The 24,694-nt window shown below is 41.4% G+C and overlaps 1 protein-coding gene across 8 annotated transcripts in view; it reads left to right on the forward strand.

The window, feature by feature from the left end:
• Positions 1-24,694, forward strand: part of LOC145346443 (cAMP-regulated phosphoprotein 21-like) — a 374,167-nt gene that overhangs the window by 236,540 nt on the left and 112,933 nt on the right. For all 8 annotated transcript variants that reach the window (XM_080193684.1, XM_080193683.1, XM_080193682.1 and 5 more), the window contains 3 exons: positions 4,205-4,355; positions 11,711-11,789; positions 21,194-21,253. In XM_080193684.1, coding sequence (XP_080049810.1) covers positions 4,205-4,355; positions 11,711-11,789; positions 21,194-21,253 — 290 coding nt within the window. The remainder of the gene's footprint in view (positions 1-4,204; positions 4,356-11,710; positions 11,790-21,193; positions 21,254-24,694) is intronic.

The following is a 24,694-nucleotide window of genomic DNA, read 5'->3' on the forward strand; positions in this document are numbered from 1 at the left end:
TGGAAAAGTAAGTGGCCATTAGATAATCTGTTCGTCAGTAGTGTTGTTACTTCAGACAATCAAGTGAAGTATCAAATGAAGAAAAGCATTGTAAAAGTTGGAAGCTCTTCACATCCAATTAAACGGATTATCCACTGGATGAAGTACTATTTGGCATTGTGCAATATTGAAAACCTAGCCCAGTGTAAACTCAATAGCTAGTTATTAAAACTCTACACATGGTGTCCTTTATTTTTTACAGAAGAGATTGGCCATCTGTTTGGCTGCTTGAAAGTTATAGAAGCTATAGAACTATAGAAAGATATAGAAACTATTGTCTTTGTTCAAAGGCACTAATGGATTCTGCCCTGCAGGGGTTGTTCATTCAATGTTGTCCATGGGAATGTGAGCTTGATGGCTTGGCTGCCTTCAAAAATATTAATGGATTCTACCCAGCAGGTTTTGTTTACACAGCTAACTGGAAGAATGTGAGTTTGATGGCTTTGATAGATCTGTGAGCTTCTGAAGGGCTAAATGGTTTTAAATGCATATTCAAATTATGTTTATTTATTTTGACAAACGTATGAGCTTTGAAAGGAGATGTTTTAAATATCTATTCGAGTCATGCTTCTTTAGTTTGAAGGGTTTATGAGATTCCGAAGGGGATATTGGGGTTTCAAATGGCTATTCGAGTGATGTTTGTTTTGCTTTGAGAGGGTTATGAGTCTTCCAAAGGGGGTAATGATATTTAAGTGCCTTTAAGTAATCTTTCTTTATTTTGACAGATTGGTGTGATTTTCACAGACTTACATATGTTATTACAGCGTTTGTTGATTCTGTTTATACGGTGGATACTGGGTGAGTGGGTAGGGAGGGTGAGGGGTGAAGAGGCTATAAAATGGGTTGGGAAGATGGTGTGTTAAGTGGTAAGGGGTATTGAGGGTGAGGAGCAAGGTGGTTGAAGAAGGGTCGGGGATGTAGGAAGTGGGGGTATTGAAGGTAATAGGCAGGTTATAAGGGCCAGGGGCCTTTGCACTGGTCTGAAGAACTGGGCCAATATTTCTGTGCACAGAGGCAGGCCTTTGAACCTGGCTGTCTCAGCATCAGCCTGGCTCCATCCCCCAACTTCCAGGATATGAAAATCAAGTCTGCAAGCATTGTTAGGACAGAGATGGCATCACAACATTGGGAAAATCACCCACTCTCAATTTCTGCCTGTATGATAAAATTCCAGACAGAGGTGTTTATTTTCTTTGTAGTAACCAGCAAACATTTATGCCTATTCTTCATATTCATCACTTGTTTTCCAGGTAAGTATCTTCAGTTTTGTGCATAACAATCTTGACCTCCATTATGTTTGGATGTCTGTAAGCAACAAACTAATTATATTAAGTTCAGATGAAATGAACAGATTGGTGGCAGCGAGTCATGTATACATCAGATCACGCTATCAGGTTTCAAATGTGAGACCAATTGCAATGATGCGCATGTAGTATCTTAAACATTACCACCAGTCATTAACATTTGGTGAAAATATTGATGACAAATCAATTTCATTTTAATGCAATGTCAGAAATGAACATAATATTTAAGATTTTCATTTATGTGGAAACCCTTAGAAAGTTTGGGGCTAATTTGAACTCTTGATAATATCGGATTGGCCACCAGTTCCATAGTTCACCTGGTTTTTGTTCTCGTTGATGTTGTGAAAAGAAAAATCGGGGGATGTATGCAATGAATGAGTAATCTAATGTTACCCATTTCACATTATCACCCAAAGCTCAAAATACCCTCTGCTTCATTCTGCAAAAGCTTTTGTTGATTTGAACATTTTGTTGAATGATTGCTTAAAAACATTAGGCAGTGGGACAATAGCTCACACAGTTGAGGTTTTGTATTAACATTCTCAATGAATTTTGTAATGTTAAGCACGGATCTAACTTTTGATCTTTTGGTACATAATGCAACCAGTTTAAGTTCTTTATTATATTTGAAATATCAGGTGTATTGTTATTACTTCCTTTAATTTTGTCTAGCATGGCAATATTTATCAGAAATATTAAAAAAAAACTTGTATTCGGAGCATTATTTTAGTTCTCACTTGTTAATCTTAAGCTTCTATGAGAGGCAAGAGATGGATTTATCTGCAATGCAGATTTCTTACATTTAAACAGTGCAGCATCTGACTCTAAATTATGTTTCTAGATATACTGTGGGGTGGAAGGATCTGTGTCAGTTCACATTTCCTTAAGGAAAATGTTCAGATGAGGGATGCATTGAAAGTCTAGCACGTTAGAGGTTTTAACACCTACCATGTCTCAGAGTTATAACTGTTCACAGGCATTGAATTTTTTTAAAGTGAAGTTTGAAGCCATTATGAACATACTTTTCAAAAGTGATGTGATCTGATTTAATTAATTGTTATGCACCGAGTCAGTCAAAGCTGCAATGCATAATGAAATTGTGCAAAATGAGTTTGTATTGTACAATTATTTCCTGTTATCCTTCAAACTTGCTCTTCATTGCTACGCAATCAAGAAGCTGTAATCTTTTGCACTTACAACTCACTTTCACACTGTACTGTTTTATCAAACATGCTGCAAAGCTTTAAGGGAAGAGGCTGCCTAACAAAAAGAAGGATTGCTTATGATGTCGCTACTTTTCTCTGGAAGATTTTCTTCACCTCAGTCCTCAAAAGGAGGAATTAGTAACACTGAGACAATTGCAGGCTGTGAGGCTTTAGCCCCAGTTCAGAAGCATTCCAGCTTCATGGAGAGAACTTTGGATAATTAAAAATATTGAACAAAAAAGGTGACAATGCATCCTATAATTCATATACTTTTCAGGGTGGAATTATGATGCTAAATATTCTGTTTTAGTACCCGCAGACCTTTAACTATTCTATAATGCATGTACTTTCCAGATGTCGGTATCACATCAAATGTAAGCATTTGAGGACATAAGCGTAAGACTGCCATGGGCTGAACATTGTTTCTGAAATCTATATGGACCAAGGATTCTGGAGCAAGAAGTCAAGCAATCTTAATTGAGAAAACTGTTTTGGGGACAGGAAAAGGGACAGGAGGGACGAAAAATACTACATTCTAGTTCTGTTTTTTTTAAGAAGCTGGATACATTGACCTGATGGTGTGCGTGTTTACTCACTGTTCAAGGACTGGACGATTTAAATTAAAACCGAAACTGTACCCGGGCAAATCGCCAGTCAATGTTGCCAAAGTTTAGGTGGATTGAGGTTAAAGGAAGAGGAGAGGAGGACTTGACTGTGCATCACAATGTCTGCTAGCAGCAGAGCCAGGAATGATTTTGAAGTAATCAAAGCCACCCGACCCTCCTGGGGGAGGGTGGGGGAAGGGGTGGAAGCAAAGGGGGAAACATTCTTGTTTCAAAACTGAAGAACAAGACTGAAAATCATCACGTGCATGACATTATTCTGGTCAATTGCAGCTTGCTACAATCAGCTTTTAACCACAGGACATATTTCATTGAACTGTAGAGCTAATGTTTTCATCAATGCAGAGACCATACTCTCCACATTACAAGGTTAACATTTGTAACAATGAGGATTATTGGTTACGTGTCCATTAAGATCTCCATTATATCAATATTAAATCTGCAATTGTTTGGATTATTGTACGTTCAATATATATTGAAGGAACTTTGTTCTTGCTTTCTGATATCAGTATTTTGAGATGAAATGTGCTTTGTTGTTCCAAAGACCAAGTTTTTGAGAATATTTTGCTAGCTTTTATTGTGAATATTTGTACAACTTTTGTGATTTTTTGACTTGGATATGAATTGATAACGTGGAATAACTGTCTTTGTACTGGCCATCAATCTCGGTTTATATGAAACTAAAGGAGTATGCTTTCTATACTGCTGCCATTCATTCCCATTTCTGTTGGTGCGATGATGTAATTTGGGTATTGTAAAAGACAGATCCTGCAAATTGCAAGTGTTATGATCAAATCACTTGTTTCCATGAAAGCCAATCTTGTGTTATAAAAAAATTATTTCAAATTGTGGACATTTGTTATGGTTATTTTTAGCCAAGGAATGCTGTTCATTTCAAACTGTGTTTAATGATCATTCTATAGAAGGTGATAAAGTGGACGACCTATAGATTAACCAGTCATTGCAAAGTGACATAGTCAGCCATTTTACAGATAAAAGGAATTATTATTTCTTAGTAATTTTTGTGTTGCAGGATTCAATTCAGCTGCAGCTCACCAGCTCTTCGAGTTTTCAAGATGATGATAAAACTAATAAAGAGGAATTGGAGAAAGAAAAGGACAAGGATAAAAACAGAGAGAAAGAGAAAACTAATGAAAAACCTAAAATAAGAATGTTGTCGAAAGGTATGCATTTGCAATCAACCCCGTTTTGTTACTCAAAGAGAAATATTAGTGCAATACGTACTCTTACCTATTTGTCAATCTGTGATGAGCAACATTACTTAAAATGGTTATATTCAAGGCATGGTTAAGATTGATCTTATGGCAGTTGTGATAGTCTACCAAAGCTGATTTTAAGTTTGATGCACTTTATTTGTCAATTCATTATCAACAATGGTGATTTTTTTATATAAAAATCATTGTTATGTGCAAAATGCTTTTGCTAATCCTCAGCTGTAGACTCCTGGGAGTATGTACCTTAATCTACATGAATCAATTCACATGTTTTGATGCAAAGCCAGTGATATACTCTACAAGAAACTATGCTGGGATTGCTATGTTTCACTGGAGTTGACTATTCCGTAAATTCATACCAGCATATTCATCATGTTTACAACTTTAAAACGCAGTGCAATTCTATAGTTCCACAATTCAAAATATTATATTTGTATCTGGAATATGAAAGGAAGCACTTCAAAGGATTAATTTATCCATAAGTTACATTCTAGGTAGTCAAAATGTTTAATATCAGGGCTAATGACAACTTTTTCACTTCAAACTTGAATAAAATAAACACATCTTAACTTCATATTTATTTTGTTGCACTTAGTTTACTTAACTTGACAGTGGCTATAGAAGAATGAAGAAAAGTATATTCAGTCATCTTACAATAGTAGACAATTGCAAAAGAGCAAGGAAGCAGATGCCCCGCCCCTAAACAAAGTCACTGTGAAACCGACCCCCTCCACCCCAGCGCACCCTGCAGCCAAGCACGCTGTGGGCAGGCTGAATTGGGGCAGTGCGAGACTTCCACCCCTCATTGGAGAGGAAGTCGTGTCCTCGAGAGCTTCTGGCCAATTGTACAGCGATTCCAGCAGCACCAGGAGTGCATGGATGGCTGGGTCTGCCACCAGGAACAAGAAGTAGACGCATGGATCCCGGAGCCAGGTATGTTCAAGGTCTTGAGCAGGGAGAGTTTGGGCAATTAATGCAAGGTGGTCCCCTGCTGCACTAAGGGTCCTCCCCCAACATGGCACTCCTCCCTCCCTCCCTCCATCCATTCTCTCCCTTCCTTTCCTCCCCTCCTTTTGGAAATTATCAACAATGGTGATTTTTTTAATATAAAAATCATTATTTTGTACAAAATGCATTTAAGAATGACAGGTGGATTACCAAGTGCACCCAACAGTAGTGGGATGTGAGATAGGGGAGTGACTGGAATGGGCATGAGCCCTAGTTGCCCTCCTGCCAAAAACATACCCTACATAGACACACAAAGCACAGCTTTCCGTCTTGCATAATATGAGAACAATGTTTAAATCACAAAACTTCTTTAAAACAATGATTGCTATAGCATATCATGAAATTGATAGTGGAACTCATAAATGTAATCCCATCGAGAGATTACATAACCATTGTTTATTATAAAAGAAACTTCAAGAAAATACACAGAAGAAATCTGTCACTAATGAAAGATATATTAGAGCAAAACAGAACAAGATTGTGATCAGAAACATGACAGGCCCACTCTTCAATTTTCTTGCCCCATCTAAGCACTTAGAGAAAATGGCAGGTCTCACTGCAGAATCTCAGTTAGCCTCATTTCAAATATTGTGTACAATTCTGGTCACCACACTACCTGAATGATGTGGATGCTTTGGAGAGGGTAGCAAAGAGGTTTACCAGGATGTTGCCTGGTCTGGAGGGTATTAGCCATGAGGAGAGATTGGATAAACTTGGTTTGTTCTCACTGGAATGACAGAGATTGAGGGGTGACCTGATGGATCTTTAAAAGATTATGAGTGGCATAGACAGAGTGGACAGTCAGCTGCTCTTTCCAAGGGCAGAGAAGTCAAGTACTGGGGACATCGGTTTAAGGTGCATTGGGGAAAAGTTTAGAGGAGATGTGCGAGGCAAGTATTTACACAGAGGATGGTGAACGTCTGGAATGTATCGCCACAGGAGGTGGAGGGAACAGGTACGATAGCAGCATTTAAAAGACATCTAGACAAATACATGAATAGGATGGGAATGGAAGGATACGGACTCTGAGTGCATACGATTTTAGTTGAGGTAGGCATCATGATCGGTGCAGGCTGGGAGGGCTGAAGGGCCTGTTCCTGTACTGTACTTTTCTTTATTCTTTCTTTATATCACAGCTAGCAGGTTTAATCATTCAGTCAGCTTATAATCTGCACAATTTGTAGGTAAATGCCCAATATTCTGGCAGCAACCATGATGCCTTATTCTGCCCTAGTCTGCTTTCCCATCAACATTTGAGCGACAATGAGAAACGAGGGTGTCTGCTGAGTGACAAGGAACATACACTGAGCACTCTGGTGTAGCTGGGTTATCACTTGTGATCATGACTGAGCTCTTAAAATTAGAGCTCATTAGAATAAAGAATCAACTACGGTTTTGAGGGTCAGACAGTTAAACTGTACTAAGTTGTCCAGATGCTTGATTATTTCATGTGATGTTCTAGGTCAGAATATTATTTGTTCGCAATCTTTTGTGATGATTAAGTGCCAGAATAGTTCAGAATCATAGAGTCATCGATGTTTACAGCATGGAAACAGGCCCTTCAGCCCAACTTGTCCATGCCATCCTTTATTTTGAAACCCCTAAACTAATCCCAATTGCCCGCATTTGGCCTATATCCCTTTGTACCCATCATATCTATGTAAATATCTAAATGCTTTTTAAAAGATAAAATTGTACCCACCTCTGCTACTATCTCTGGCAGCTTGGTCCAGACACTCACCACCCTCTGTGAAAAAAATTGCCCCTATGGACATTTTTGTATCTCTCCCGTCTCACCTTAAACCTATGCCCTCTAGTTTTAGACTGCCCTACCTTTGGGAAAAGATATTGACTGTCTACCTTGTCTATGCCCCTCACTATTTTATGGACCTCTATAAAGTCACCCCTCAGCTCCCTACGCTCCAAAGAAAAATCTCCCAGTCTATTTAGCCTCAACTTATAACTCAATCCATCAAGTCCCGGTAGCATGTTAGTAAATCTTTTCTGCACTCTTTCTAGTATAATAATAATCTTTCTATAATAGGGCGACCAGAATTGCACACAGTATTCCAAGTGTGGCCTTACCAATGTCTTGTACAACTTTAACAAGACGACACAACTCCTGTATCCAATATTCTGACCGATGAAACCAAGCATGCCAGATGCCTTCTTCACCAATCTGTCCACTTGTGACTCCATTCCACCCCCTAGATCTCTTTGTTCTGTAATTCTCCCCAAAGCCCTACCATTAAGTGAGTAAGTTCTGCCCTGGTTCAATCTACCAAAATGCATCACCTCGCATTTATCTAAATTGATATTGGTAGCATCACCAGTTGGGATTTATGTGGAATAGCCACTGAGGAAATAGAGGCTAATGGTAAGTTAAGAATTTATATTATCATGAAAGACTGACTATGTTCACACTCACAGGTATAATACTGAAGTTTCCTCCATATACTTTTTTTCTTTGATATTTTGAAGAGCAATTTGACTGTTATTTTCAGTAGAATTTGCTGGAACAAGACACCTCCTCGTTAATGAATATTCCAATAGCATAAACCATTCTGAATTCAATATAAAAGAAAACATGTATTGTATTGATAACCAGTGGGGAGAACCTTACTAGTCCATACCTTTGCTATCCATAGGGGTAGGTTTGTTTCTATACTTCAAAACATGATGGGTGGCACAGTGGCTCAAAACTGCTTACAATACTCCAAATGGGGTCTGACCAGAACCTCATACAGCCTTACAAGTACATCCCTGCTCTTGAATTCTAGCCCTCTCAACATGAATGACCTTAACTGCCTTGATGCTCAAGGATGGCAGTAGATGGGAATACTACTGCCTACAAGCTTCCCTCCAAGCCACACCCCATCCTGAAATTTAAGGTGTCCTGGATAACATTGAGTTTCTTGCATGTTGGAGCTGAACTCATCCAGGCAAGTGAAAAGTATCCCATAAGCCTCCCTTAAAAACAAAAGCAAGCATGTATTTAATGCCATTACAGTAAAATATTGAGTGGAATTCTCCCACCTTGCCCCTGCCTGCCCCACTGCACTTGAGAACAGAGAATTTGGTGTTCCAGCCAAATTTCCATCCGCTTTCAGCAGCACTGGAGAATCCCAGCTGCAATCAAGGATTGAGGTTTTCTGCCATTATATCTGAACATACATAGAAAGCTTGTTTTTATATAGTAAACTCCCAATGCATTCACATAGGAGAAGCATTAACGAGAAGGGATTGGGGAGGTGACCAAAAGCTGTCTATTTTTGAAGAAGCTTTTGCAGATAGAAAGGAAATTGAAAGTTTGAAGAAATTTCAGTATATAGCAAGGCAGTTGAAGGTTACAACACTGAGGGAGGAGTGAGTGCAGAGAACTGTAGACTTTGAGAGTAGGGGCTCAGGCTGTGGGTGCTGAGAAGTGGCAGTACACTGAGTCTTTCATGTGATGCTGCTTTGCTTTGCAGACTCATTGCATCAAGCCCATGCTTATTTATTAGCTTGCTACTGTGTTCCGTTAACATCAGCGGCTGAGCAGAAGCTAAAACCAAGCGTACTTGCTGAATATTTATCGTGCTCTGCAAAATCTATTGTCGAGACACCTAATGAGAAAGAGTAATCAATATTCTTGATCTTGAGCTTTCACCCGCTTTTTTAGAAATGCTTGTGACCATAAATACTGCTAAATAAAATATGCTGAGTGCTGGTAGTATTAAAATGTTGTTTTTGCTGTACATCAGCGTCTGTCTCTTCTATTCTTTGTGGTGGAATTTATGAATTAATATGCTGCATAGAGATTCACACAGCATGAGTGAACATCAAGAATTTTGATATTGAAGTCAGATAAAAAGTCATGCAGGGTGAGCTGTTTTTAGCATCTAATTGTTGATGTGAACTTTGATCATGCAAAGTTCTGTACCACAGTGTCTGAACACTTAAGATCAGCGATGGAATTGAGCTCTCATTTCTTGTAATCTCTTTGCTCCTGGTGACTTTTAGAAGAGGGTAATATACTGTGTAATATTTTGATCTGAACTATTGTAGGATTTACAACTAGCAGATTTTATAAACTTTTCTTATTTAAATAATTTTTAAATACTGGAAATGTTTGACATTGACTTGATGTAATGCCTCAGTATTCTAAATATCTTCTTGCTACACTCCCTTTATATAAGCATTATCTTCCATCCCACATCTTGAGCCCCACAAGATTCTCGGCAAAGGGCATATTTTAGTTTATCAATATGAAATCAGCAGCAAAGAGCTGGGTGATGGAGTATAATATTAGCAAGTGTGAGGTTATCCACTTCGGCAGAAGTAATAGTAGGAGGGATTGTTATTTAAAAGGCGAAAAGCTGCAACATGCTACAGTGCAGAGGGACCTGGGGGTCCTTGTGCACGAGTCGCAAAAACCCAGTCTGCAGGTGCAGCAGGTGATCAAGAAGGCGAATGGGTTGCTGGCCTTTATAGCGAAGGGGATAGAATATAAAAGCGGGGAGGTCGTGCTGCAACTGTACAGGGCACTGGTGAGGCCACAGCTGGAGTACTGTGTGCAGTTTTGGTCACCGCACTTGTGGAAGGATATATTGGCAGAGAAGGTTCACTAGGCTGATACCAGAGATGAGGGGGTTGGACTATGAAGAGAGGCTAAATAGACTGGGTCTGTACTCGTTGGAGTTTAGAAGGATGAGGGGGGATCTTATAGAGACATATAAGATAATAAAGGGGATGGATAGGGTAGAGGTAGAGAGATTCTTCCTGCTTAGAAAGGATAGCAGAACTAGAGGACACAGCCTCAAAATAAGAGGGGGGGGGGGGGCAGTTTAGATCAGAGTTGAGGAGGAACTTCTTCACTCAAAGGGTGGTGAATCTCTGGAATTCTCTGCCCATTGAAGTGGTGGAGGCTACCTCGCTAAATATATTTAAGTCACGGGTAGATAGGTTTTTGATAGACAGGGGAATTAAGGGTTATGGGGAGAAAGTGGGAAAGTGGAACTGATCCACTTCAGATCAGCCATGATCTTATTGAATGGCGGGGCAGGCTCGAGGGGCTAGATGGCCTACTCCTCCTATTTCTTATGTTCTTATGGGTGGTTGTGGCCCAAGTGAATCTTGCTCTCACTACTATTTCTGTTGCCTTACTGACTGCAGAGAAACACCAAGTGCCTGCTCAGTATCTCCCTCGAACAATATGGAGAGCGTCAGTCACTTGGCATGTGGAGAATTGGAGGTGTCAACCCATCTCATGTAATTTCATGAAGTTCCCACAATGTCTACGATGAATGACTCAGTCAAAACAGCTTTAGAGAGATGATTCATCTTTTAATACTGTGACTTAAGTTTCCAAAACCCAAACATTTTGTGGATTATTGAAGTGCTTATTAAGTTTCTTTGGAGAAGGAGAGCCCAGTGCACTTCATCCTAGCTTAGTGAAATCCATCGGGACAATTCTTATAATGTGAAGGAACACGTAGGGGAGCTTATTAACTCAATTTGCCTGGATAATGACGAGTCTTATTAAACCTCGATATTGAAAATAATCTTGTGTACGTTTATGAGCACAACGCTCGGATTATCTTGTGTTAATTAGCACTCCCTTCAGAATCAGGAAATATAGTAGTAAGCCAAATTAATCCTCAACATGGAGGTGTAGGGCCAGAAATTGCTGGAAAAATAATGGTGCGTTCTCAAGCGTATATTACCATCAGTGCATAAAAAAAAATTTGGCAAGGGAAAGCTACACCAGGAGTTGCAAATTGCCACAAATTGTCGGATGATTTTCAGCACTCTGCAAGAATGGGTGCTTGCTTTCAACCTCTTCATTGATATTCATTGAGTGGCCAGCAATGGCTGCATTTGCTGGTAAATACAGATGAAGTTCACTGCATCTACTTAAGGCTGGTGAAAAGGACTCTGCCTATGGGTGAGGTGCACCACTTCAGCTATCTCTGGGTCATTGTGACTTCCATGGGATATGCACATAAGTGTGCTGCTCCATTTAGATAATAGCCTGTGATTCATGGCCTTTGCTTCCCTTTAATTTGGCGATCATGCCAATCTGAATCGCTTGGGATGTTTTTGAGTAAATTGGTTCAAATATTATGCAGATTAGTATGCGCCGCTTTAGGATCTGGTCTGAGTTAAAATCTTTTACCTCTGTTGACCAATTTAGCTATCAACTGCAAAGGTGACTGTCAACAGTCCACATCACGCTAATGTCTACTTTCTAAATTGGAAGCTTGAATTAAAAATATAATGAATGCTTTTGTTGAAAATGTGTTATTTTGTTGCAGATTGCAGCCAAGAGTATACAGACTCCACAGGGATAGACTTACATGAATTTCTTATTAATACATTAAAGAATAATCCCAGGTTAGTACCTCAATCTTTAAAGGGATAACTGTATCAGTAACCATTTGTTTGCCAAATTTTTTTTTGAGTATTCTACATCCTAAAGCCTTGTAATATCAAACTGTATTACATTCTCTCAAATGTGAGATGAAATATCAGGTTTAACGTACAGTTGAATATGCGGAATAACGGTGGTAACCTTAAGCTCCCTCCTCCCCAGAAAAAGAGGTGGGTGCCATTTGGATGGGGTGTCAAAATGTTAAGAATCTCAAACAGGAACTCAGCCATCTGGAAGCCACCCTTTGCAATGTTCAAGAAGGTGAACAGGGTCTGGGAAGTCAGCCAGTCGGTCATGAAGGTTGAATGGTTTCCGGCATTTCCAGCACCTTTACAGGATTTCTATTTTCAACCCGTGCTGTTCATAACAAAGAACAACACAGGAAACAGGCCCTTTGGCCCTGCTGCCATTTTAACATTCAGTGATTGCCCTCTTCTACCTTTGTCTACGCCTACTGGACTCCACAATAAAAGTGTGCAAATTTAGTGAATTATAACCAGATTGAGGGACACCTAATTCATATTTCACATGCTCGGAAAATCTGGTAAAAGGAGATGTCAATCATCGAATCAGCAGGTAAATGCCTTTTCAGCATTTCCTGTGGGCCACGATGAGCAGGAGGGTTTACCCTGGTTTGACAAGCTAACCCTCAAAGCAACAAAGGTCCACTTCCATTATCTTCCCTCAACAAATCTTATTACTCACCTCAACCATCTTTCCACTGATCTTCTGCAATTCCCTGATCCCTAGTCTTCCCCACTTCTCCACAGTGATCCCAGATTCTCAGGCCAACCCACCCAATCTCTGATTATCACACACCTCCAATCTTCCGACTCCTGCAACCACACGGTACCCACCATTCTGATCTGAACATAGAACATTACAGCGCAGTACAGGCCCTTCGGCCCTCGATGTGGCGCCGACCAGTGGAACCAATCTAATGACCCTCTAACCTAAACTATTCCAATATTATCCATATGCCTATCCACCGACCGTTTGAATGCCCTTAAAGTTGGCGAGTCCACAACTGCTGCAGGCAGGGCATTCCACGCCCTTACTACCCTCTGAGTAAAGAACCTACCTCTGACATCCGTCCTATAATTACCACCCCTCAATTTAAAGCTATGTCCCCTTGTGTTAGCCATCACCATCCGAGGAAAAAGGCTCACACTGTCCACCCCATCTAACCCTCTGATCTTGTATGTCTCAATTAGGTCACCTCTTAACCTTCTTCTCTCTAATAAAAATAACCTCAGGCCTTTCCTCATAAGACCTTCCCACCATACTAGGCAACATCCTGGTAAACCTCCTCTGCGCCCTTTCCGATGCTTCCACATCTTTCTTATAATGTGACCAGAACTGTACGCAATACTCCAAGTGCGGCCGCACCAGAGTTTTGTTCAGTTGCAACATGACCTCATGGCTCCGAAATTCAATCCCTCTACCAATAAACCGTACGCCTTCTTAACAACCCTATCAACCTGGGTGCCAACTTTCAGGGATCAATGCACATGTACCCCGAGATCTCTCTGCTCGTCGACACTACCAAATATCTGGGGATATTTCTGCTCCCAACAATCATAACATTTACTTGATCCTGAGCAGTAGCCTTTCTTTGAAGAATTTCTGAGCCTGGCAGGGTGCAAGGCTAACAATCGGATGAGCTATTGGATGTGAACCCTGTGTTAGCAATCTTGGGAGTTTAAATTCCACAGCAATCAGGGAGACCTGCACTTCCAGATTTCCCAATCACAACTCCTTCAGGAAGTCTTATCCCCACCTACGGGACCAACGCATATTTAGTGCTGAAAACAGGAACACAAAATCTTGTTTAGTTTTGAACTGCCAAAGATTGCCATTCCCAATCAGTCGTTTTCCAGGGCTGGCTCTCTGGCCTTCCAGACGCATGTTTCCTGCCAGCGGGAGGTGGGTGTTTGCAGGATTCTCTGGTCTCGCCATTGTCCATGGGAATTCCCATCGATGTCACCCCGTGCTGGCAGGAACCCTGCAAGTGGGGGTTCGCTGTTTAGAAATCAATTAGAAATCATAGAACCCTACAGTGCAGAAAGAGACCCTTCGGCCCATCGAGTCAGCACCCAACACAATCCCACCCAGGCCCTGTCTCCATATCCCTATATATTATACCCACTAATCCCTCTAACCTCCACTACCCTGGACACTAAGGGGCAATTTCTTAGCATGGCCAATTAACCTAACTATTGATGGTGTTGCTGTTGGTGGGACGAGAGGATTCCACTGGCATGAACAGCCGGAAAATCCTGACCCCTGTCTTATTATTAATTCTGATACTGTGAGTTAAGTAACTTTACATGCTTGTGATATCAGTGACAACATTTGCATGCTTCCAGTGTAATTCAAATATACGTACAATTATGATCTCTTACACCCTGCCTCTGGGAAGAAATAACTGCACCATTAGAAAAGATTGACTTAAAAGAACCACGATCATCATCAGTGACTTTATTGCCGCCTGAATGTAGCCTGTCTAGAAGAAGTAAGGCTCTTTCCTCATGAGGGCTGTCAGTGCATTTCAAAACAATTGAGATATGATCATTTTAAGCAGCTGTACACTTAAAACTCCAAGGTGTCATTAAATCATCACATTTTGATGCATGTTTTCCCTTTGACTGCCATCCAAAAGATGCATCTCTTTGTGTGCATCTGTTGATGTGTGCTGTACATCACTCTCAAATGATTATACTGGCATGACTTTGGAGAGAATCCAAGGGAGACAGATTTGAATGTCTGTGGCTAACAACTGCCTTAGTATTCACTGCCTGGACCACGTAAATTGTGCGGAGGGTGTGGAGAGTCTGCAGAAGGATCTAGATAGGCTGGGCGAATGGGCCAGGAAATGGCAAATGGAATTTAATGTTGGCAAGTGCGAGGTGGTCCACTTTGGTAGGAAGGACTATTACTTACGGGGCGAAAAACTGCAGCAGGCGACGGTGCAGAGGGACCTCGGGGTGCTTGTGCATGAGTCGCAAAAACCCAGCCTGCAGGTGCAGCAGGTGGTCAGGAAGGCGAATGGGATGCTGGCCTTCATAGCGAAGGGGATTGAATATAAAAGTAGGGAGGTCTTGCTGCAGCTGTATAGGGCATTGGTGAGGCCGCAGCTGGAGTACTGTGTGCAGTTTTGGGCGCCGCACCTGCGCAAAGATATTTTGGCCTTGGAGGGAGTGCAGAGGAGGTTTACTAAGCTGATACCGGAGTTGAGGGGGTTGAACTATGAGGAGAGGCTGAATAAACTAGGCTTGTACTCATTAGAGTTTAGAAGAATGAGGGGAGATCTCATTGAGACGTATAAGATGATGAATGGGATGGATAGGATAGAGGTGGAGAGACTCTTCCCACTGAAAAAAGACAGTAGGACTAGGGGGCACAGCCTCAAGATAAAGGGGAGGCGGTTTAGAACGGAGTTGAGGAGGAACTTCTTCACTCAAAGGGTGGTGAATCTCTGGAATTCTCTGCCCGTTGAAGTGGTGGAGGCTACCTCGCTAAATATTTTTAAGAAGTGGGTTGATGGGTTTTTGATAAGAGAGGGGATTAAGGGTTATGGGGAGAGGGCGGGAAAGTGGAACTGAGCCACGACAGATCAGCCATGATCTTATTGAATGGCGGGGCAGGCTCGAAGGGCCAGATGGCCTACTCCTGCTCCTATTTCTTATGTTCTTATGTAAATCACTATCAAACCCTGACCTTCTCCACAATGAACCATCTTCCCCGTCTTATCCATTTTTACCACCAACAGTAAATGCAGGAATTTTAGGTGTGACTGCCATTACTTCCCGAACACTGGTAAAATTTCTCCCAAAGTTTCCCTGCTGTAGCCCTGACCTTATACTTAGTTTCTCCCCAATCTCACTTCATGTCCCCTCTAGACTTGTCTTGATCTTTAGATCCATTTCTGCTCCCTCCACTCTAAGCAAAACACAACCGATGACCCAATATTGTTTCCTGCTCAGTCCTCCACCACCCCCATTAGCTTATGGTTCCCTCCCCTCAGTTCCTATTCTCCTTCCCTTCAAGTCTTCTCTCATGAGCAATAAACAAACTCAAGACACTCACCCTTGACCGACTGCCCCACCTTCAACACCTCTTCCCCCTCGAAAGTGCTTGAATGCTTTGTCACCTCTCAAATTGATTCCCACCTTTTCCTCAACTCCATGTTTCAACTCTTCCAACTGGGATTCCATCCCTGAAACAACCCATCTCAAAGTTGCAAATAATATCCTCTGTGATGGCGATCATGGTGAACTACCCTTCCTCAGGCTTCTCAACCTGTCCTCAGTCATTGAAACTGTTGGCCACACTATCTTCCCTTTAATCTCCACTACTGTCCAACTGGGTTGGTGTGCACTTCTCTGGTTCCATTTGTTTTAGTTTTAATTGTCATTTGAATATCACCCCACTGGCTTCCCATCCCTACGCCGTTTCCTCTGGCGATCTCACACATAGAGACCCCTGGCCCAGCTTCAAGTTCCGATCTTCAAGATGCCCTTCAGTAATATTGTCCAAAAATATCTCAACTTCCATGGATAAGCCACTCAAGACCAGGATTTTCACACTTGAGTCGAGAGTGCAGAGACGGGATGTTTCCCAGCTCTGCAAACCTGACTTGGATAAAAGAAAGCATGGAAAATTGGATTTCCATTCCTGGGATGGGCTGCAAGGTCAGGCCTGTCACCCTTGTATCTAACGCAGAAGCTGTCAGGTGTAGAGGAGGGGCTGGGTAATAGGCTTTCCTCTGGACACCGGTATGTTGTTTAAATTATTTTAAGAAGTAAAAATTAGCAAATTAAAAAACATCCCTCCAATCCCCACACCCCCTCACTCCCCAAAACCACTCCATGCCCCATCCAATCTTCCCAATGTATGCCACCTCTTGCCCCCTCCCACTCCCCCATCGCTCCTCATGCCCTCAATGGCATCTATACCCCTCTACCCACCCTTCATATGCTCAATGAGACCCTATTACCCTCTATCCAATCCCATAGCCCATCACACCCCCTCACTCCCCAGAAACACTCCATGCCCTATCCAATCATCCAACCTATGCCACCTCTTGCCCCCTCCCACTCTCCCAAGGCTCCTCATGACCTCAATGGCATCTATACCCCTCTACCCACCCATCATAACCCTTCATATGCTCAATGAGACCCTATTACCCTCTATCCAACCCCATGACCCATCATGCCAACACATGCTACAGTCATGGCCTTTTATACCCCCATGCCAACTTGGTGCCAACTCATATCAATCCATGTACCCCCACCATGACCCTTTTCCCTTACCCCCTCCAAGTTAATTCACCTAGTGGTCATGTTCAGCAAACTTCAGGAACTATGCTGACATATAATAAAGTTATGTGTCTTTTGCTGATCTCTCGGTTCTTATTGATTGGAAAAAAAACATTGATTTTTTTTCAACTAATCAACTATGAATCAAACATTTCTATTCTGTAGTGAGTTGGAACTGCCAATCAAATTACTTGTTTAACAGGCACTGTGATAATAAGTTGTAAAATTAGTCATGCAGCAAAAATACTATAATGATATCTGAGGCTTGACAGACAGAATGAAATATCAAGCATTGTTTTTTCCAAAATAAAGCCCAGTTAAATTCCTTAACAACCTTACTAGTTCCAATGAATATTGAGAGCTTTGCCAGTTCTTTGACAGTCTGACAATTCTTTGCTTGATAAGTGTATGTGCACTTTTTATGTACAACCATATCTACTTTTAGCCATTCCAATGGGTATCTTAATCTCCCAATGGACATCTTACCTCTCTCAAAGAGCACATTGGCCACCCAAACAAGTGCATAACATTCAGACTATGCTCCTACCAGGTTTATTCTGCATATTGGGTTTTAGACACCTAATTCACCAAAATGAGACATGAAGCTTTTTATTTACATGGACAACTGTCCTCATGAATGACGGATGTGCAATTTATAACCCAGCAACATTCTCCCGGCAAAAATGGTGGAGTTGGTATACTGCGGCAGGACCTCCAGATTCAGGTCTTTGCCAGAATTTGTGCACAGCAAGAGAGTCTTTCTGCCTGTGCAAAACTTCAGGCCACAGTTCTACATCACCACCACCTTTTCTTGAAGCTTCCACTGTCTCTGGTTTGTCAGACTGCATGACTGACATCTAGAACCTATTGAGCAGAAAGCTCCTCCAACTAAGTATCAGAAAGATTGAATTCCCCATCTATTAATTCCTTCACTTCTCTTGGCTGCTATCTGAGCTGAGTGAGATGATTCTCAACTTTACCATGTTTGACCCTGAGATGAGTCAAGGTCATATATACACATCATCTGCAAGATAGTTTAATTGCATCTCTGTAGTATGACCCACCTCTACCCTATCACTGCCATTCCTTGGCTGCTGAAATCCTGATCTAGTGCCTTGTTCACTCTAGATTTGACTATGTTAATGTCCTTCCAGTTTGCCCCTCATCATCCACCCTTTAAAAATTGGGATTCATCCAAACTCTGCTGCCCATGTTCCAATTCACACCAAGCTCTGTACACTCATCACCCCTGTGCTTAGTGACTACGTTGGCTCCCAATGTGTCTTTATTTAAAATTCCCACCCTCTTTTCAAAACTCTCCATAACCTTGTACCTCTTGGGAATCTCCTCTAATGCTACCAATTTTTGAGAACTATACACTCCTCAGAATTTGATCTTTCCCAGCTGTGATTTTAATTATTTTGCTATTGGCTTTCATGCCTTCAGCTATCAAGACCCAAGCTCTGTAATTCCCTAAACCTCTGTACCTCCCTCTCCTCCTTTACGATGCTCCTTAGAACTGTTTCTTTGACTTGGCTCTTAGTCATCTGACTTTCTGAGTCCTTGTGTATCAGTGTTAAGTTTTATTCAGTAGTACTCTTCGGGAGCACCTTGGGCATTTGACTGTGCTGGAGGTACTATGTAAAAGAAGGTTGTTGTTGAGAAGGGAAAGAAATTGGAAGACCAGCCTGATCCCACAAAGTAACTCTTTTGTAACATTGAGAGTTACTCAGACCTGCTCCCTTCTGATGTTACTGAGGGATAATTCCATGTACGTGGAGGATATTGAGAAGAGAATCTACACACATTTGGAACTGAATGGTCTTATTAGTGACAGACAGTGTGGTTTTGTATGAGAAAGGTCATGTCTCACTAATTTGATTGAGTTTTTTTGAGGAGGTGACAAAAATGACTGACGAAGGAAGGGCTGTTAGGCTGATTGGCAGGAATAAATTGTCCTTAAATCAGATTCCCTCAATCTCGATGGCCATAAAACATTAGACAGGGGTCGTGGGTGGAGTAGGGGGACTGGTGGTGTTGAGATGGCGGCGCGGGCTCGTTGGGCCGAAGGGCCTGTTTCCCGGGCTGATTTTGTTCTGTTCTTTTTTCTTTGTCTACATTTGACAAGGTCCCTCATGGCTGGCTGGTGCAAAAGGTTAAATCGCATGGGATCAGTGGTGAGCTAGCTTGATGGATTCAAATCTGGCTTAGCCATTGAAGTCATGGCGTAGCGATGCCAGTGTTGGACTGGGGTAAACACAATAAGAAGTCTCACAACACCAGGTAGTAATCTTATAAAATTACTATCGAACAAACTGGTTGGACTCTAACCTGGTGTTGTGAGACTTCTTATTGTGTTTAGCCATAGAAGACAGAGGGTAGCGATGGAAGGGTGTTTTTTGGAATGGAGATCTGTAACTAATGGTGTTCTGCAGGGATCAGTGTTGTTTGTAATATATATTAATGAGTTGGAAGAAAACAAAGCTGGTCTATTAGCAAGTTTGTGGATGATACTAAGATTGGCGGAGTTGAGGATAGTGGTAGATCATCAGCGAAAACAGCAGGATATGTATAGGCTGGAAAATTGGGTGGAGAAACGGCAGATGGAATTTAATCCAGGCAAACGCGAGATGAGGCATTTTGGTAGATCCAATTCAAATGGGAGCTATAAAATAAATGGCAGAACCATTAGGAGCATAGACACTCAAGGATCTGGGAGTATAGGTCCCCAGTTCCTTAAAAGTGGCAGCACAGGTGGAAAAGGTGGTGAAGAAGGCATACGGCATACTTGCCTTCATCGGTCGGGGCATCGAGTATAAAGGTTTGCAAATTCTGTTACAGTTATATGAAATGGTCATTAGACCACATTTGGAATACTGTGTCCAATTCTGGTCACCACACTATCAGAACCTCATGGAGGTTTTGGAGGGAGTACAGCAGAGGTTTACCAGCATGTTGCCTGGTATAGAGGGTATTAGCTATGAGGAGAGATTGAGTAAACTGGGATTGTTCTCCATGGAAAGACAGAGGCTGAAGATTAGTTCTGAGAGAAGTTCATAAAATTATGAACGGCATGAGTAAGAGTTGGAAGCTTTTTCTCAGGGCAGAGACGGCAATTACAAGGGAGCACAAGTTCAAGGTAAGGGAGGGAGAGCTTCAGTAGAGATGTGCGGGTGGAATCTTTTTACACAGAGGGTGGTGGGGGGGGGGGGTCCTGGAATGCACTGCCAAATGAGGTGGTAGAGGCAGACACATTAGTGATGTTTAAGACTAGTTGGGAAGACACGTGACCAAGCTTGGAATAGACAGATATAGACGCTTGGTCTAGATAGGACAACATGATCGGCGCAGGTTTGGTGGGCCGAAGGTTCTGTTCCTGTGCTGTACTGTTCTTTGTTCCTTCTAATTGGTTCAAAGAAGTGACTTTATAAAGTAATTAACAAGAAATGCTTCATAAAAAAGTATGACTTTTATCTTCAGTTGATAACTCCAGTTCTGTGATGAATATTCCTGCTTCAACATTTTGACATCTTTGTTCTTGGAAAGACAGATTGCCCAAGAAACAGATAAAACATTAAGTATTGAGCAATTTGTATGACCCAATGAACTGAGTAAACCCATTGAATTGAGTTGAATGCTGCCTCTTACTGGCATTGGATTTTTTTTTAAAGCAAAACGGAACAATTTTAAATAACCTAGTCAGATATGAAAATTTACTTCAAGATAGAATCAATATCGGTTCCCTGAGGGAGTGGAGTACTGATTCTTCTGTGTTAGCAGGTCAGCGCTGACTCTCAATGCTGCCACACACTCAGTTCTCAAGTGTGAGCCAACAACCAATGGTGGTGACAATCCAATGATGGGTCAGCAGCCAATTTAAGATCTAATTGGTAGAGAGTAGAAAGCAAGTAGCTTTCTCATTCTATTTGTTGGAAAATGAGATGTTGGGACGTACAGAATTAGAGATTAAAGTAGGAGAAAGGATTCATTTAATGTTTGTCATTAATGTCTATATTTATGTTGACCTAATGACTGTCATTTTACAGGGACAGAATGATGCTATTAAAAATGGAACAGGAGCTAATAGATTTTATCAATGACAACAAGTAAGCGATTACATTTGTATTTATTGCTTTGAACAAGAACATTTTAGATAATGTTTATTGATTTTAGATGCTAATTTTATTCACTGCTCATTCAAAATCATGTCAGTTATTACAGTTTTTAGAAAATGCTTAAATAGTTACAGTTTTTAAGTGCATTTTGTGTTTGGTATAATTAACTAAGAGCACATGAAGATATTAAATTTGAATAAAATTGAATGTTAAAGGAGACACATAGAAGAAGGGAGAATATAATACCATTGTTTCATTCTGATGGAGTACTTTTTGCTCAGTCACTCTCCCAGTTTACACTGAACAGGATATATTGATTAAAAATTAATTTTGTTTGGCTGGATTTTATATCCGGTGAGCTGAAGTCATGAATGGAAGTGATTGTATCTTCCCTTCCCCTCTCACTATATCATCCCTTCCCTCCCAGTCCAGTGGCTTTGCAGTCATTTACTGTCTGCTGAGAGGCAAGAATGGGCGGCAGGGTAGCACAGTGGTTAGCACTGCTGCTTCACAGCTCCAGGGTCCTGGGTTCGATTCCCGGCATGGGTCACTGTCTGTGTGCAGTTTGCACATTCTCCTCGTGCCTGTGTGGGTTTCCTCCGGGTACTCCGGTTTCCTCCCACAGTCCAAAGATGTGCCGGTTAGGTTGATTGGCCATGCTAAGAAATTGGTCCTTAGTGTCCAGGGATGCGTAGGTTAGAGGGGTTAGTGGGTATAAAATGTAGGGATATGAGGGTGGGGCCTGGGTGGGATTGTGGTCAGTGAAGACTCGATGGGCCGAAGGGCCTTTTCCTGCACTGTAGGGTTCTATGATTCTATAATTCTGCCTCCCAGAGCTGCCAGCCAATCAGATGCTGCCAAAGTTGCTACCACTGGGACTGCTTTCAATATCCAAAATCGGTCATAAGAAATAAGAGCAGGAGTAGGCCATCTAGCCCTTCGAGCCTGCCCCGCCATTCAATAAGATCATGGCTGATCTGAAGTGGATCAGTTCCACTTTCCCGCTTTCTCCCCATAACCCTTAATTCCCTTGTCTATCAGAAACCTATCTACCCGTGACTTAAATATATTTAGCGAGGTAGCCTCCACCACTTCAACGGGCAGAGAATTCCAGAGATTCACCACCCTTTGAGTGAAGAAGTTCCTCCTCAACTCTGTTCTAAACTGAACCCCCCCCCCTCCACTTATCTTGAGGCTGTGCCCTCTAGTCCTGCTATCCTTTCTAAGCGGGAAGAATCTCTCTACCTCTACCCTACCCATCCCCTTCATTATCTTATACGTCTCTATAAGATCGCCATCACTGGTCATTGCTGGATAGTGGGGTGGAGGGAAGGGGAGCAGGGTGATGGGAAGTGCTGCAGTGGCCAGACTGGCAGGCCTTGGTGAGGGCAATTGCAGGGGTTGGGCAGGACGAGGCAGCTTGAGTGAGGGCAACCTCCAATTGCATTAGGGATCCCGTAAAGGAAACTCCATCACCCCCACTCCTTTCCCACCTGAAGCCCGAGTGGTGCTACCTGCCAATTTGCTGGTGTCATACCAACCTCAAATAGCCATTGTGAAAAAGCAGTATGAATGCCTGTAGATGTCCATTAATGGGCACTTATGTGTCAGTTAGCACCAGGAAGGGTGAGTCTCTTTGTGGCTCAATTGAGCACAGATCTCTTTGTATGACTTTTTAACTACTTTTCTACCATCTTCAAAGGCTTCTGTACGTACACCCAATGCCTTTCTGTCCCTGTATCACCTTTAAAATTATACCATTCATTTGTTTATATTGCCTCTCATTTTTCCTCTCAAAATTTATTACTTTACAATTCTCCGTATAAACTTTCATCTGCAGTATTTTTGATCAGTTCGCTCGCCCATTCACTTCTCCCTGCTCACTTGTTTGCTGCATATCTGAGTTTTGCGTAATATGCAAATGTTGAAGTTAAGTCTTATTTAACCAACTCATTTATGGAATATCAACTCCCAGTGGACACTGCAATATAATATCCTTAAGCCTGAAAAAAAAATCACTTCTGCTCCCTGCTTTCAAGCTGCTATTGTCCCTATAAGCCCACAGGCTTCACTTTCACCAAAAAAATTATTTGGCATTTTATCAAATACCTTTACAAAGTCCGTATGCACATTATCAATTGCACCATTTTGATGAATACTTCCCATTGCTTCATCAAAACACTCGATCAACTTAGCCAAACATAACTTACCATTAACAAATCAATGCTTGCTGTCATTTACTAACCCATATTTTTCCAATTGCCCATTAATTTTGTCTTGGATAGTTGCCTCTGTTTCCCTACCATTGATGATAGCCTTGTAGTTTTGAACAGAAATATAACATTTGACAAATCTTCACCGAGCTCCCTAAGCAGCAGAAGATAGCAGACAAACCAAGAAAGATGTCTTTTCTGCTTTGGGCTCTGCCGATATTTTAAGGATCTCTTTTGTTTATGTACAATCTTTCTACTACCTCCTCCTTTATACTGTGATATTGGCAGAATCCTCTTCGTTAGTGAAGACAGATGCAAAGTATTCATATCTTACCTCAGCTTTCACAAGAAGATTTCTCCTTTGGTTCTTAATCAGCCCCATTTTTCCTTTGACTCACCTTTTACTGTAAATGGGTTTATGAAAGATTTACTTGCTAACCTATTCTTATACAATCTCTTCGATTCTATTTTAATTTCTCCTCCAAACTTTTGTATTCAGCTTGTTCTCTGCTGTATTATAAGCCTAGTAAGAAGTCACACAACACCAGGTTAAAGTCCAACCTGTTTATTTGATAGTAAACCCACAAGCTTTTGGAAAAGCTGTTCCTTTGTCTGGTGTGTAGAAGGTTTATTGTAAACTTTCTTCTTCTGTGGCATTTTAATCTCCCAAAATGTTTTCTTTAAAATGGCCTTCCTTAACAGTCCTGGGAAAGCCTCTAGTTTTAGCCCAAACTATCTGTTCTTCAAAGGCCACCTATTACTTACTGTTTAACCTGCGTTCCAATCTACGTGGGCTAGATCAACTTTCATTGCTCTAAAATTACATAGGACGTACAACACTGAAACAGGACATTCAGCCCCAACCAGTTTATGAAATACCCATCTCTAGTGGAATATATCAATGTTTGATTGGATTTTGTCTCTATCTATGATTTCTAAATGTGACGATATTGTGATCACTGTTTCCAAAATGTTTCCTTGCTGAACCATGCTCCATTTCATGTTTTAGATATGGATCACAAATACTCTTTTTCTTTTTGGGAATCAGCAAGAGTATTTTCATGCATACATTTCATGAATTCATCCTTGTCTTTTGTACTCTTATTTTCCCAGTCTATAATGACTCGGGTTCGATTTCCAGCTTGGGTTACTGTCTGTGCAAGTCTGCATGTTATTCTTGTGTCTGCGTAGATTTCCTCTCAGTGCTCCAGTTTCCTCC

This window comes from Carcharhinus amblyrhynchos, chromosome 8 (genome assembly GCF_965287045.1).
Source record: "Carcharhinus amblyrhynchos chromosome 8, sCarAmb.v2.hapA, whole genome shotgun sequence".
NCBI lineage: Eukaryota > Metazoa > Chordata > Chondrichthyes > Carcharhiniformes > Carcharhinidae > Carcharhinus > Carcharhinus amblyrhynchos.